This window comes from Lissotriton helveticus, chromosome 3_2 (assembly GCF_964261635.1).
Source record: "Lissotriton helveticus chromosome 3_2, aLisHel1.1, whole genome shotgun sequence".
Taxonomy (NCBI): Eukaryota; Metazoa; Chordata; class Amphibia; order Caudata; family Salamandridae; genus Lissotriton; species Lissotriton helveticus.
This window is the reverse complement of record NC_136062.1, coordinates 496,070,809-496,086,610: the sequence shown is the minus strand read 5'-3', so window position 1 is coordinate 496,086,610 and position 15,802 is coordinate 496,070,809. Positions and strand designations below refer to the sequence as shown.

Genomic DNA, 15,802 nt, shown 5'->3' with positions numbered 1-15,802 from the left:
CTCGGGGTTTGGGCTCTTTGTGCTTACACTGTAGCCGTACAGCGAAGGTGTTCATCGTATAAAAATGTATACAAAGGATAAGACTTCAGAACCAGGTAAAAGCAAAGTACATTTCCGTGCTTATGTTGTGGTGAAACCAACAAAATCAGGTAAAAGGAAGAGAAGGGAAAATACAAAAGCAAATCACGATAACATGGTTAAGACCATGGAGAAATGACCTGATCCCACTACGGTAATGATAAATTGCTGCAACAGGAGGTCCTCAGGAGGCGAGTGATGTAGCAAGTCCAGGAAAATTACTTCAAGGTATTTGTTGCCGTTCCCCAGCCAAACAAACACACCGGACGAGTGCTCTGGTGTTCGCACAGGACCATCCCAATTGCTCGCGTCCACTTTAGCGTTACCACAAAAAGGAAACACTCAGGTTGCGTTGTACACCTCGAGCTTATTCACAAAGGTACCTTACACCTGTGAGTAATCTATACATACAAGGATGCTCGTAGAGTAACTTTGCTAGTTTTAGCTATTCTCCATTACGATAAAGTTACTCAAAAGTGTGGACTTGCTTATCTGCACACGCTTAAACAGAGGTGGAGTAACATTTACAAATGTAACTTACTTCGGCCAAAGTGGAGCAATAGAAAGTGCAGCACTATAAATAGCCAACCACTGGTAATGCAAAGCCCTCCCATAGAAAATAATGGAGAGAGAGACTTAAAAATCTAACCCATTCGAAAATAAAGATAAAATAAAATTATGTATTTTGCCTTTTAAAAATACACACTCCTTCAAAAGAATGTTATAAAATTACATATATTTAAAATTAATTAGTTCATGATAATATATGTTAATCTTTTAATTAAAAAAAATATTGCACCTATTAAAAAATACTTTCAATTAATTCTATACATGATTTGTTAAAGATGTACCCCTCCGAATAGAGGTGAATAAGGCAAATCAGTAAATCCGAGTACATAATAAGAAAATCAGATGATTTTAGCTAGTTGGGATTTTTGAAACTGATCTGTAAGAAAAACTTTTTTTTACATTTAAAATCAATTAAATCTCTAAGTAAACTGTGAGTTATTATTGTAGCATTTTTTAATTTGTTCTATATTTAAAGTGTATAACATTTACATTTGTAGTGTAATAAACAATTTAAATATTCTTTATATTTTTTACACAGGGAAAACTCCACCCAAGTTGAATATATAGAAGATATATTTGTATTAAGGTTTAATTAAAGATGTCCCACCTAAATTAACATTTATAATATGTATTAATAATTTTTAAATATATTGTATTGTAATTGCATGTATATAGTGCTTATTACCCCTCACGAGCCATCAAAGCGCTTTTTTGGCGAGTAGCACACTACTGCGGAACCCATTAAAGGATTAGGGGTGAATTAGTATAGTGAAAATTTAAATTAATTTGAGTGGTGAACATGTTAGTCTGTTATTTGGATTGAAAATATGAAAATCTCTGCAAAGTGGTGTCACCTGATTGCCTGAAATACCCTGAAATTTGATTTTGGGCATTAATTATAACATAGGTAATTATACTTAACTAAAAATGAATGTTATATTAGTGTTCAACAAATGTTATTAAAACATTGTCAAATGATTAAATATGATTTTCTTTTTAGATATTTTTTGCCTTGAATGACATTTGTTTAGATTTTAAATTAGTTTAAAATATTTAATTTAATGCCGTTTTAATGTACGTCCGTACCTCTATTATTATTAATGGGAGTGTGTTGCAGTTCCAGTGGATCACCATGTGTGATGTTGGACTCTGAGCTCGGGTACATTTACAACTGTTTTAGGTACATCATGGCCGTTGTGACTGTAGAGGTGTGGTTTGTAAATAGCAATGGGTTTACTCCTTTGTGGGTGAGTGCTTGTCCATCCCTACACCCCTCCTTGCTCCTTCCTTAGTCCCTCCCCTTTATTCATAAATATTTCCCATTTTACACCCACTCCCACTCTGTCCCTCTCGCATTTACTACAAAAAGTATATAAACATGTGCGGAAACTCTGCAGTCGAGGCAGGCAACTCCACAAAGAAAAGGATAGGAGAGGCAGACCGACAGCACATACTTTGTGAATCGCATTTTGTTGTACTTTAGTCGTCCTATTGTAGTTTATGAATAGGCCTGATTATCTGTGAGACTCTCTTGGGTGTATCTGATGAGATTGTACAGCTGGTGAAACTGTCCTCAGCAGATGGGAAGCAGGTTCCATTTGTAGCAAAAAGGACATAGAGAGAGGTCACTCAAGTGGATCTTTGTAATGCAAGGCCATGTCCCCTCGGAACAGAGGTCATTCGGACTCATTACAGTGGAGCCAAGAACGGTTTGCATATGGCTGGCCTTGTCTGTAGTTGCACAAAGACTAGAGAATGATGTGGTCGGGTGTTGCTGAGATTAACTAGCAGTCCTTCCATCACCTTTAATTTATCTCAGTGATCATCCCTAAGTGGCACAGATCAGATGTTGGTCCCAAAGAGACCTACGACCCAGGGACTCCTGCTGCAGCCCCCTGGTGCAGCTCATTAAGGCTGGAAACAGTTTGAGGTTACGTGGATTCCTGAATCTAGCAGTGTAGCCTCAAAGTTCAGGATCGAATGGCCTTTGAGGGTCAGAGCCATTTTAAACTCTCAGGGAGCAAGACACACTGAATGGAATGAGGCCACAAATAGTTACAAAGGAATGAGTTTAATTCAAGCATTTCCATCCCTCGCTGTTTGCTGTTCTCAGTAGAGTTTGTAGAACAATCAATGGAGTGGAGTCTCTGTGGTTGCTTCATGTAAAGGTTTTGCGATGCTGAAAGCTCCTCCTCGGGGTTGACAGTGAGCACCTTTGATTCTCCCACATTGTCTCTCTTACGTAGAAAGGTTACCTTTACAACTGAAGTTTTTGTCACATTGAGAGCACGGGTCATTTTCTTTCTCGTTGTGGGTTCTCTCACGTTGAATGAAACTGAATCTCCAGCAGACCCTTCCCAGGCATTTAGAGCTATGACGAGGTTTTTTCCAGGTAAGGTCTCGCAGGTTGAGTGAGACCAGATGTCCGACTTTATCAACACTCAGAGAGCTAATCAGGTTTTTTCCCAGTGTGAGTTCCCTCATGGTGAGTGAAAGTTATTTTATGACTGAAGCTTTTCTGGGATTCAGAACACTGATAGGGTTTTTGCCCAGTGTGAGTTCGCTCATGTGCAGTAAGGTTGGATTTCTGCCTGAAGCTTTTACAGCATTCAGAGCACTGATACGGTTTGAGGCCAGTATGGATTCTCTGATGTACATTTAAACTGGATTTGTAACAGAAACTGTTTTGGCATTCAGAGCACTGATACGGTTTATACCCAGTGTGGGTTCTCTCGTGTGCAGTAAGGTTGTATTTCTGACTGAAGCTTTTCCAGCATTCCGAGCACTGATACGGTTTTTGCCCAGTGTGAGTTCGCTCATGTTTTGTAAGGCTGGATTTATGACTGAAGCTTTTCGAGCATTCAGAGCACTGATAAGGTTTTTGTCCAGTGTGGGTTCTTTCATGTAAAGTGAGATTAGATTTGATACTGAAGCTTTTCGAGCATTCCGGGCACTGATACGGTTTTTGCCCAGTGTGGGTTCTCTCGTGTGCAGTAAGGTTGGATTTGATACTGAAGCTTTTCGAGCATTCAGAGCACTGATACGGTTTTTGTCCAGTGTGAGTTCTTTCATGTAAAGTGAGATTTAATTTGCCACTGAAGCTTTTACAGCATTCAGAGCACCAATACGGTTTTTGCCCAGTGTGAGTTCTCCCATGTTTTGTAAGGCTGGATTTCTGACTGAAGCTTTTTGAGCATTCAGAGCACTGATACGGTTTTTGCCCAGTGTGAGTTCTCTCGTGTTTTGTAAGGCTGGATTTCTGACTGAAGCTTTTTGAGCATTCAGAGCACTGATACGGTTTTTGCCCAGTGTGAGTTCGCTCATGTGCAGTAAGGCTGAATTTCTGACTGAAGCTTTTCGAGCATTCAGAGCACTGATACGGTTTTTGTCCAGTGTGGTTTCTTTCATGTTTAGTCAGATTGGCTTTGCTACTGAAGCTTTTCGAGCATTCAGAGCACTGATAAGGTTTTTGTTCAGTGTGGGTTCGCTGATGTTGAATCAAACTGTCACTAAAACTGAAGCTTTTTTGGCACGTGGAGCACTGATACGGTTTTTGTCCAGTGTGGGTTCTTTCATGTAAAGTGAGATTGGATTTGGTACTGAAGCTTTTACAGCCTTCCGAGCACTGATACGGTTTAAGCCCAGTGTGGGTTCTTTCATGTACCATAAGGCTGGATTTGCGACTGAAGCCTTTCTGGCATTCACAACACTGATAGGGTTTTTGTCCAGCGCTACTTTTCTCATGTTTAGTGAGGTGGGATTGATAACTAAAGCTGTTCTCACAGTCATTGATCCTATTAGGGTTGTTTGTTTCTCCAAGTTGGGTTTGTTCCTGGATACCTGTCATCTTCAGACTGAATTTGATTTATGATCATGTACTTGTTTGTCACAACTCAGCATGACCTTCTAAAATACATTTCAGATGCTCTTCTTAACATATGTATTTAACTAATTATATTTTTTTCCTGGAGATAATTTTCCTATCTTTAAAGGCACCTACCTAACTTGTCTTATTAACTTTCACCGAGGAGCCCCTTGTATTTATTAAGATGCCCTCATGGATTCATTTTCTCCAAGTTATGCCCGGGTGAATTCTCTCATGTTTAGTCTCATTTAGTGATTCTAGTTTATCACATTTGATTTAGGAGTTCTAAAAGCACTGATTAGGTCTTTGGGCTTTAGTGTTTGCCTGGTAGGTATGTTTGTTCATACAAGTATTGACAGATGATTAGGGCATGCCAGGGTGGTTTATGAATTATCAATAGTGTAACACTGGCCCCTTTTATACTTTCTGAGACAGTATATGGTTTTTTGTTCAGTGGCTAAGACAGGCACATGATCGACTTTGTAAGTTACAGAACACTTTGAAACTGCTCGGATCAACCCAAGAGACAGAGTTGGTGGGGGAAAATCTTCCTATATTGGAAATGATAATCCAGCATCTTTGCCGAAACGACATCTGAGAAAGAGCATTTACAATTTGTTTCTTTTAAACAGTCTTTTCACTCCTCTGAATCACAGGAGACACAGTCAAAAGCTTGCGCTTGTAAACCGGGGATATTAGTCTTTTTGGCGCTTCTGTCACATCACAACACATCCACGGATGCTGATCTGTTGGGGAGGGGTTGGGTCTCCAAAGCCTTTCTCATAAACCATCAAACAGAATTTACAACACTGAGTTTTCTCAAGTGCACTGCGTGGGAATCAATTGTGGCCAATGTTCTCCTCAATCTCAGTTACTGACACTTGGTAAACATTTATGATCATTTTCCTTTAGGATTTGACAACTTTCACATACACCAGTTTTTTCCGCTCCAACATCCTCAGCATTCCTGGCACATAGAATGTGTTTCTTCTCTAGAGCTCGAGAATGTTTTAACTTTCCTTGAAATAATCCTTTTTGTTGTGTTTCACTAAATTTAAACCTTCTTTTTTCTGTTCATGCTTCTGTCACCTGTAGAAATGGAGTCAAAAATTGTAAATGAACACAAAGACAAAATATTTGGGACTTTATACTTTGCACAAAGAAAGCATTAACAAAAACAAGATACGAAATCAGTTTGAGTTGCATTTCTGATAGTGGTGAAACAGTGTAGATCGGGAGCTCGGGATCACTGGAAATCAAGGATGTGAGCAAAAGAAGTAAATATTTAAGAAAGAAACACAGATTCTCAGAAGCAGCCACCACTATCAAATTGCAATTTCAGTGGCAACGGCTGGCGTCATAGTGAGATATTTGTAATTCTTGTAATAAATTACTAGATGTTATTTACTCCCCTGCCCACCTAGACTGTTAATCTATTCCTTTTTCCAGTGATCTAGGAAGGGAAAATTTATTGAACAGCACAACAGTAAAGGAAACCAAAAAGGTTAAAGAAAAGAAAAACACAAAACAGAGGAAAGAGAAAAAAGGCTATCTTCCACTCTCACCACAGGGGTCCAGCACAGGAAACTCTGCAGTAAGCCTGGGTGATAAATTCCGTTCTGCTCGTGGAATTTGGGTAATTTAGCGTTCTGTGGAGAACACGGAGTTGCCAAAAATTCTGAGATCCGCGTTTTTGCGGAATTCTTTGCTTGTTCGCGCTTTCAAAATGCGTGTTCGCAAGATATTTCTCCCCGAGCACGCAAACAGCATTCGCGAACAGGAAAAAATCAACGCGAACAGGCGGACCAAGCAATTCCGCGTGTTCGCTGAACTTTTGCATGCTTGCGGACATTTTTTACCGCTTTGAGACGCTTTGTGTAGCGCGACTACTCAAATTCCGCCCACCGCCAACTCTTCAGCCGATGCTTGTGAACCCATAAGTTACTTCTAAATACAGTGCGCTCAAGGTCAGCACCAGGTGCAGTTCCACAGGTCGCACCACCCTAAAGCAAGCCATGTGTGCATGTGTGTCCACACACATGTACTGTGTCTTTTGCTTGTAGTAGACAGGACAAAAAAGGGCAGGATGGGAGGACGCAAAGAGATGGAAGTCAGATCCAGAGAGAAAAGACGCCGAAAGACAGACAGAGAGAGGATGGTGTCATGTGGTCTGGAAGAGGTGACAAATGTGCCAATTGTTAAGGAACTGCTGGGCAAAACTGACCTAAAAAGAATTGGACCTGCACTACACTCCCAACATGTACCAGGGTGAATGTGGATCCAAGCGGTGATTATCAGAAGTTTGATAACAACAAGAGTAGTGTGCCGAGGGAGTCAAATGTTGAAGCTGAAGAGACAAAAAAAAACAGAGATCAAGAAAGGGAATAGAGAAAGAAGAAACAGGGGAAAAGGAAACATAGAGTTATAGGAATCCTTACCTGACAGTTATATTATATTTTGTTCTTCCGAGGGTGGCAGCCACGCTGCACTGCCTGGTCATCCCAGAATATCTTGAAAGGAAGTAAAGAAATGGTTTTGCTTCAGACGACTATCACACTTCATCACATTTTACCAATAACCATTCTGAACTTACAAAACAAAAGAATCTCTTGTTGTCTGGATGCCATTGTGAAGCAACTCTGGTTATGAATAAAACATTTTTTTTGGTGCAAGAGCCATGATCCTTTGCTGGAAAAGGTCTCTGTGATTATAGAGTGCACCCACAGTCTCAGAGAACAAACCCCAACAACCCAGTCCATGTCTTCATAACCCCCATCTTTCCATTTACAGATCATGAAACTTGCAAATCAAAACAATCTGGTTTGCAAAGGTATGTTAATGTCCTTGTACATAATTCTGTCCAAACTATGCTCTCGGAGCAACAGTAATTCAAGTTCAAGCTGATGCAGAGTTCGAATGCTGAGCAATGGAAGCAGCAAAGCATCATTGTGTTGGTTCTTTTTATCTATAATTTATCTGAAGGGATGATGCGGAGGGTCAGTATCAATAAACCCTTCACAAGACAAAGCTGGAACATTGAAATGTTTAGACCTCCATTGGAGACAACGGAGCAGCAGCAGACTATACAACCTGATATAGGCCCGCTGCTCTCAACATTACAATGTCCTAATACACAGCCTCTGCCTCTCGGAAATATATGGATTGGGCAGGAGAAGGCAGAAGATGAAGCCTGCAGCAGGGCGCACAGGAGCCTCCCCCTTCCTCCTGCCGTAGATCACAGTGTCACTGGTATCTAAGAAGGAAGAGGGGGGTTCTGCTCATCTCCAGCATCTCCCCGGCTCAACTGAATGATGAAAAGCAGTTTAGCCGAGCCCAGGGAGAGCCAGGGGCTGACTTCAGCCTCCTTTCACAGCTATTGCTGTGACTGTTCAACAATTAACCCCTGTGGGCCTGCATGCGACTGTTAACTGTTTAACATTCACAGCAACAACTGTGAAACAAAGAGGTGTTTCAACCCCCTCGGTCTCTGGGACACCTTTGTTTTATTAATTAACACATTCTGCCCTCATGGGGCAAACAGTGTAGTGACCTTATAGTCAGCCGTAGCAGGCAATACTGCCTTTAAAGGACCGTTCCCTTGGTAAAGGCACTTGCATTTAGCTTTGGAGTTACAGCAAGCAGTAGGGTCATATTAAAGATTTAAAATAATGGTTACTTAGTCAGAGAAATAATCATCATAATATTTGCATAAGGATCACATACAGTTAACCTGTAAATGATATCAAAAGCCAGACTCAGATATAACTCCAGCTGTATAGTTAATAGACAGACCACCACAACAAATGTGTGCTAATAAATAAGAAAACCTTTTTCTATAATATCAAATAGCAAACTGACATAGAATCTGCTTAGTTCAAAATCAAGGAAAAGTTCTTACGTACAAAATCAGTAAGACGGGTGACATGTAGTCTGCATTTTGGAAAAGGGTAAAATAAAACAATTGCAGCAAATATCCCAAAACAGTACATTTTATAAGTTTTTAGACAGAGAGAACACATTATTGACATGGTTCATGATGAGGTAAAAATGACAACAACCAATGAATGTTCATGAAAACATAGCACAACTAAATGTAATTTTATAAAACACACCTACAAAATGAATAATTAATTATGACTCTTCACCTTAAAGCAGGAGATTGGCATTGGATCTTGCTTGTTCTACCATACAATATAGCAACATGGGACAACAATAGTATGAATTCTTCTCAGGTCCTTTACTATTCTCCTTTTTCTACCTGTTTATTTAATTCCCGTGATAGTAGAGTTACATGGGCTCCATATCTCTTCTTTTAGAATACCTTGCTTAAAATTTTTATCAATGACAGGTGTATGCCATCCTCTGCTTCACGTGTATGGTTGTACTGAGGAGTGTGTGTGTTAGAAATGGGGTTGCCAATTCTACGAGGGTAGCATGGAGCAGAGCGGGCAGGCCAAACTCCTGAGGACATGTGTGAAGCATCCAAGCAGTACGCACAGACGACACCCGAAATAAAGACACAACACCGGTTGTAAAGTAAAAGAATAACTCGTGTATTGTCTCCAACCTGCAAAAGTAAGACAGAGTAATCACGATGGGGCGCCAACGGGCGCCAGGGCAAAGTATACCAGGGGGATTATGTACAGGGAAAATGTGAAAAGCAAGAAAAAGGTAAGTCCGTTAGTTTCCAGGGCTGAAATAAAGTCAAGGCGCTATCACATGACATGAAATATCAGCGATATCAATGTGAGGGAAAGAAACACTAGGCGTGAAAGCAGGAAATAAAACATTAGGCGTGAAAGCACATTATGCATAAAAGGTAACATGGGAACCCTAGGCAGGGACATCTGCAATCAAACCTGTTGACAGGACATTCACCATAGGCCCGGGAAACATTAGGCACATTGGAATAGGCAGAACACAGATCTCTCTTTAGCACCCACAGCCTAGCTGCACCAACCCATTAGCCCTGGGCATACGCCATGACAAGCCCTTGCTGGTGAACAGGGTTCCTCAAAACAACTCAACAGGGCCTCAATAACAACATGGGGCCTAAGCAGTATCTATAAAACAACACTTCCCTGGACCACCTCTGATATAAATCCTTCCTTGCACCAGGGGAACTTTGCGTCAATTCTGCAGAGGCACAGGAACATAAATGTAGGTCACTACATGCACCAGTTCTCTAAAGGTAGCAGTGTTGATAACCCTGAACAATGTCAGCGACAAGCAGGGTGGTTCGGGAGCCTAGTTCCTAAGGCCCCTAATTAGTCCCACCACCACTCTAGGTCTTCGAGGCCCACCGGGCCACCACAGGGCGAACTAGGGCCTACCGGGCCCAACTGCAGTCACCTGGAGGGGAGGGGCGGTCGCAGGGCTGCCTCTTTGATTCTCCGAGGCTCCTCGGAAGCCCCCGCTGTCCCAGTAGCGAGGGGGTTACCTTCGCTGGGGGGCCTCCGTGAGGCCTTCACTCTGCAGGCCTGATCAGGGCAGTGTCGGGGGGCTCTCCCGCTCCTGGGAGCCCCCTCTCCGATGGTCGTCGACTGTCCCCGGCCCCTCGATGTCCTTCCCGGCCCAGGGACCAATCAGTGTACAGCGGGGCGGAGGTGCACCCGCAGCCGCCAATTGCAGCGCGGCTCGCGGGGGCGTTGCAGCCTCCACCAATGGCTGCACAGCAGCAGGGGGGGCGTGGACAATGACGCAGCCGGCGCCCCGTCACGTGGCGGTGGCCGCTTTAGCCCAGTCACGTGGCGGTGGCCGCTCTAGCTTCACAGGCCCACCCCGGGCCTTCCTAATACCGCAGCAGGTCCGTCATTCAGATGCTCCTCTTCTCTGGCGCCCGGGGCATCGGCGATGCTTGAACCCTTCCCAGCGGACTCTCCTTGATGCCGCGGCGGCCCTCACCTGGCTCCGGGGGCCGCGGCGGGATATGCAGGCCACAGTGCTTCACCGGTTCCCGGCGCCCCCACGCAGAGACCCGGCCAGCGGCGGTGAGTTCTGCGGCAGCGCGTCTTCACGCGGGGTAGGCACCCGCTTAGTTTCCAATCATGCAGAAATGCGGCCTCGCCTCCTCCTTGCTACCGGGCTGTGGCGGTGATTCCAGGCAGTTCCCGAGGCAGCGCTAATGCGAGGTAGGCACCCGCTTCTTCTAGGCACCGTAGTAGCAGAATCCAGCGCTGTAGCGCTTGTAAATAGCACAGTGCAGGCTATACATACAGCGCTTTGATGGCCATGATGCAAGATACAGTAGGCTACAAAAGTCCTGGACCAAGGTAGCGCTTTGCAGGCACACAGCACTCCTTCTAGGCACAGCTCTTTAGGATTGTGGCGCTTAGGGGGCAGACAGTCCCAGCAGCAAGCCCCAGGGGCCCCAGTATAACGCCTCTCATATCCTGGGGGGTCCAGTCCAAGGTACTCCTTCCTTTCCAGGCGCTTTTAGGCGCAGCGCTTGCGTGGCGCCGGGTCCCAGTGGCCTCAGGGGCCGAGGATGGCCCTCCTCACCTATCAAGGGGCCAGGGGACAGAGCAGCAGGCACTACTGGGCCAGGTCAGCAGTTAGTGGGGACTCATCAAAACAGGGCGGTAGGCTTACACCATCCTCCACTGTAGCGTGGCCCTCCTCCTACACAGCAGCCTGCACTCCTGCAGTGAGGCTTCCACTAGCCCTGGGGACAGTAGAGGGGTTCTAGATGGGTGCAGGGTCCAGCACACAGGCCCAAGTGGTGGTATCCCCTGGCAGCAGGTCCCCTCACGTTCCTGTCCCAGCTCTATCTCAATACATGGTGACACAGCCCCCTTATTTATATGCCCCTCACCCCACCTACCAGTCAGTGCCAGAAGCATCTGGAATTCTCAGGGGAACTAGTTCTAACTGGCTCAGAGGGAGGAGTAGAGCACCCTGGGGGCCAGGCTTTCCCTCCAAAAGTAGGGGTGGCTGGGTACCAAACAACTAGACCGCTAACCTACTGCAGTCAGGTGGCACAACACATAGCCAAGGCATCCATTTTAAATACAGCATGTTACCAGGGTACATTTACACAATGGGGGGGAGTTAATAAGTGCACACACCATTGTGTGACATTTTCACATTAAACAGGGCATCTCAAACCACACAGGGGGTGAAAAGCAAAACATTTCTGGGGAAAATGGTCCAAGTCCAACACGACTCCCCCCAGCCAAAAGCCAGGGTAGACCAATCATTGCCTTGATGGGCTTCCCTGATTGGGGCGGAAAAAGGTGGACGCAGGCCCGCAACTACAGGAGCACCTGCAGTTCCTTCTCCACTCTGGAACCCGATGGTTCCCTCTCTCAACCCTCCCTTCACCAACCAAACCACCCCACTGAAGCTCTCTAGTGGGATGTGGCCAGGACCGGCCACTAGGCCATCCAGACGTCTCTGGCCCTTGCTCTCTCATAGAGTGGGAGGCTTTAGCCCCAGGCCCGTACTACCCTTTTACCACTCTCCTCCTACCAAACTGCCACTGGTCCTCCTACCTGGGGTCCGAACCCTCAGGCTGACCAGCACTCAGGGGCGAGGCTCTCCTCCCCCTACCTCTCTTTCTGGGGTTCCGCCCTCTCCTCCTATGAGGGACACCCTCAGACAACCACTCTCTCCCCAACCTAGAGTCGAAACCCTCAGGTTGAACCGGTGACAGGGGCGAGTCCTCCCTCCCCCTGCACCCCTTCCCACACCCCCCTACCTGGAGTAGTACCCCTGGAAGTCAATTCTGGGGGGACCCTGGTTACAGACGTCCCACCCGCCAGGTCAGGCAACCCCTGTCCATGGCCTCCCAGCCCAGGATCTATGCCCTGTGGCTGAGCAGGTGCCAGAGGAGAGACCTTCCTCCTTCTGCACCCCCTCCCAGAGTTCCGCACCCTCCTAAGAGGAGAAGTACCCCTGAGAGTCAAACCCGGGGGGACACTGTTTACAGACGTCCCACCCTCCAGGTCAGGCAACCCCTGAACCTGGAACCCAGGCCCAGGATCTAAACCCTGCGACTGAGCAGACCCCTGAACCTCTGGAGCTCTGATTACAGATGCTCCGGGTTCTCCTGACACGAGGGGATCCCTTTCACTGGAAGGCACATCAGGACATCATAGGCTCCCAACCTGGGGTTCCCTTCTGAAACTCTCCAGGCCCTGTGACTGCGGTTGGGGCACCTCGGGACACCTCCCAGTCTCATTCCTTCCTGTAGATAGGATGTGAGGCCCTACAACCCTCTCACCTCTCTGGGACCTAGCTGGGCCATTCCTCACCTCTCCTGCCTCGCTGGGTCGGAAGATCCCTGCACCATTCCCTTCAGGAACACTCCCCAATGTCCTCTCAGACTCTCTGGCACTTACCCAAAGGTCTGCCTCCCGTGCAAGTTCCCTGGGGTCTGAGAACCCACACTGCAACAGGTGGTGACACAGACTTCGGAAACAACTCCTTAGAATGTGCTCCTTGATAACTACATGGAACAGCCCTTTCCAATCCTCGACTGCTCTACTCACCACCCAATCCTCCAATGCAGTCCAACACTCCACCTCAAACTCTCCCCAGAACTGGTGGGACAGCTTTCCCCTGCCCCTGAACTCCAACCCATCCCCATCTTCCTGGGAATCAGGCACTAGTGTCTCTGCCCTATAAACTTCTTCCTCCTCTTCCTGAAAGTCACCACCCTCAAGGGTTATGGACTGGGAGCCCTCCCTCTGGTCTCTACCAAATCCACCCTTCAAATACACGGAGGGGTAATCAGACATGTCCCCCCAGGGCTCTAAGGGTTCCCCCCTCTTCAGGGCCTCATAGAGAAACAGCTTCCTGTGAAGGTTGCCTACTGGGGGTATCCCTCTCTACTTGCAGAAACACAATACTTCTTGCTCGGTGTAATCCATGAGTTCGGCCTCATTATAAATCAACCCCATACTGGCAAGGTACACCCGGGACACACCACCCACCGTGCAACAAGGGGACACAATTCAAAACACCTTCAGGAGGAAATACAATAATCAGGAAAAGAACAATCAGCAAAGAAAACACAATAATCCCCAAAAACCTGTGATTACTTTTCAGGGTGTGGTATATAAATAAATAATACCGGGACTATTTTTGACTATATTAACAATAACAGATAGCTCAATAAATAAGAGGCAGGATCCGATGTGTCCGAGTCAAAAGGATTTATTCAGGCAAAAGGGAGGGGACTGGAACGGGACAGCCTGAAATAAAATAAGAAGGAAGGAAGGCAGCTGCACCATTTCATCGACAGTGCAGCATATATATAGTAAAACATTACATTACATTACATACAGTAGGCGTAACTTATGACAAACGTAAGATAAGAAGACATGGGTGGGAAAAAAAGGCGTGCACAGGGCGTGTACTGAGACATGTGATGTGGACGTCACAGAAGTGTCATGAATGGGGCGGAAACATGGAGGGGGCTACTCGAGCAGCTGGGACCTTTAACCTAGTGGTGCGCGCAAACGGGCAATGACGTGTTACCAGGGAGAACTGGGGGCTATGACTTCTACACTAGAAGAGGAGACTAAAGTCTGCAGTGTCAGGACGACATGTACCTATAGCATATCTGGTATCTGGTGTTTGGAGTACATGTTGATAGAATCCAAAAGTTATCAGGGCAAAGGCTACTTGGTGCTAAGGCTGGTGCATGCCTTATTCTACATGTATTGTGTGTGCTATGAATCTTCTATGAATATTAATACAGTATTTCTCTTGCATGGAGACAGAAAGACTAGACCATAGCTGAAACTGTTTATGCGGTTCAGTAGCTTAGGAATGTGAAGAAGGAAAGCTAGACTGATAACTAGAAGCATAACATATTCTTGGCAGACAGGCAGGCAGAGCCAGGCCGGGCACCGCGCTGCGTGAAAGTAAGTGAAGGGTCAGGGATGCAGGTGGGGGCTGTATCGCTCCTCAGAGTGGGTTCAGGAGACTGGAGCTTGAATCTGGTGTCCGGGCCCTTTTGAGGCCTAGAAACGGGGACAATTCAATGAATTAACGTGCACACTGTAAAACGTGGCAACATAGGCCTAATACTCGTTGCTTTCACGAGAACTGGAAACTGGCATACTAGAGTTGGACACAACTATAATTGCGTCTTTAATCGATCATAGGGGGATACATGCATATCGATCATGCACATATAGCATAGGATGGGAAACACGTAGGCACATATAACATGGCAAAATTTTACTTTTCCACATTCCCTCCTTGTGCCCTACGTTTCCATCAGGAAACATCAATATTCATGATACCATCTATCTGTTCATATAGCATCATTTGCTCGTCTCGAATTGTCTGGGAACGGGATTTAGGACTAGGAATACAAGAGGTAGCACACATGCCGCAAATCGCAGGGCCACATTGTAAACAGAGGCAGCAACTGAATATGATCATTACTGCTATACCTAGGAATGACAATACTTTCCATCCCCAGGCAGATATAATACTCCAGAGCCAACCGGACCATGTCCAGGTGCCTGGATTCTGGTGTAACTGATGGGCAATTTTATGAAGTCTGGTTATAGCTGAATAAACAGACGGCGCGTTATTAGGAATGAAAATGCAGCAACTAGATCCGATGACTCTACAGGCTCCTCCTCTATCGGCCAGTATGACGTCAAGAACGAGACGATTTTGGAGCACAACAAAACGCATAGCAGATTGCTCTTCGGTTAAGTTACCTAGAGCGGAAGTAGTTTCATTCACTACTGCTTCAAGGGTTCTGGTTAGCCTACGTATTAACTTACTATTCTGGACAGGACCTATAAAGAAAAAGAAACCTTTATTGAAGTCTTGATATTGTTCTAGAGCAGTTTCAGTTTGATCGACAATTGGGGACTCAGTCTCTCTTCTATGTCTAACGTGTACTAGATGTGTGTTTCTGTGATAATCAGATGGGGCTAGAAAAACTGGTGGCAGTAGGAAGGCAATGTAACATGTTCCATCCCAATCGAGGGGCAGACGAACATATGCGGTCTGACCACAAACAAAATAAGAATGACGTGAGGCTTTGAAAATAGATTTCCCACTGTCACTATACTCGACCACAATAGTACAATCACTATGTCCTACATGTGCGGAACCATTCTTTCTGACACATAATTCGCCTTTGACTGGTAGAACTGAAATAGCAGGCAAATCTGAAGTAGTATCGGACTGAACATTCAGAACCATGAAATTCGAGGAATAATTACCTAAATCATATACTTCATTTTCTAGATCTAACCCTGTTCTATGGGAAAGACCTTGCTTGTCTGGGAAACAGGTTCGATTCAGAAGGGACAT

At 45.4% G+C, this 15,802-nt stretch overlaps 1 protein-coding gene across 1 annotated transcript in view; it reads right to left on the bottom strand.

The window, feature by feature from the left end:
- Window positions 1-4,522, bottom strand: part of LOC144826105 (uncharacterized) — a 98,356-nt gene extending 93,834 nt beyond the window's left edge. The window contains exon 1 of the mRNA XM_078684491.1: window positions 3,157-4,522. Within this exon, the coding sequence (XP_078540617.1) occupies window positions 3,157-4,495 (1,339 nt within the window). The 5' untranslated portion in view covers window positions 4,496-4,522. The remainder of the gene's footprint in view (window positions 1-3,156) is intronic.
- Window positions 4,523-15,802: the final 11,280 nt, after the last annotated feature.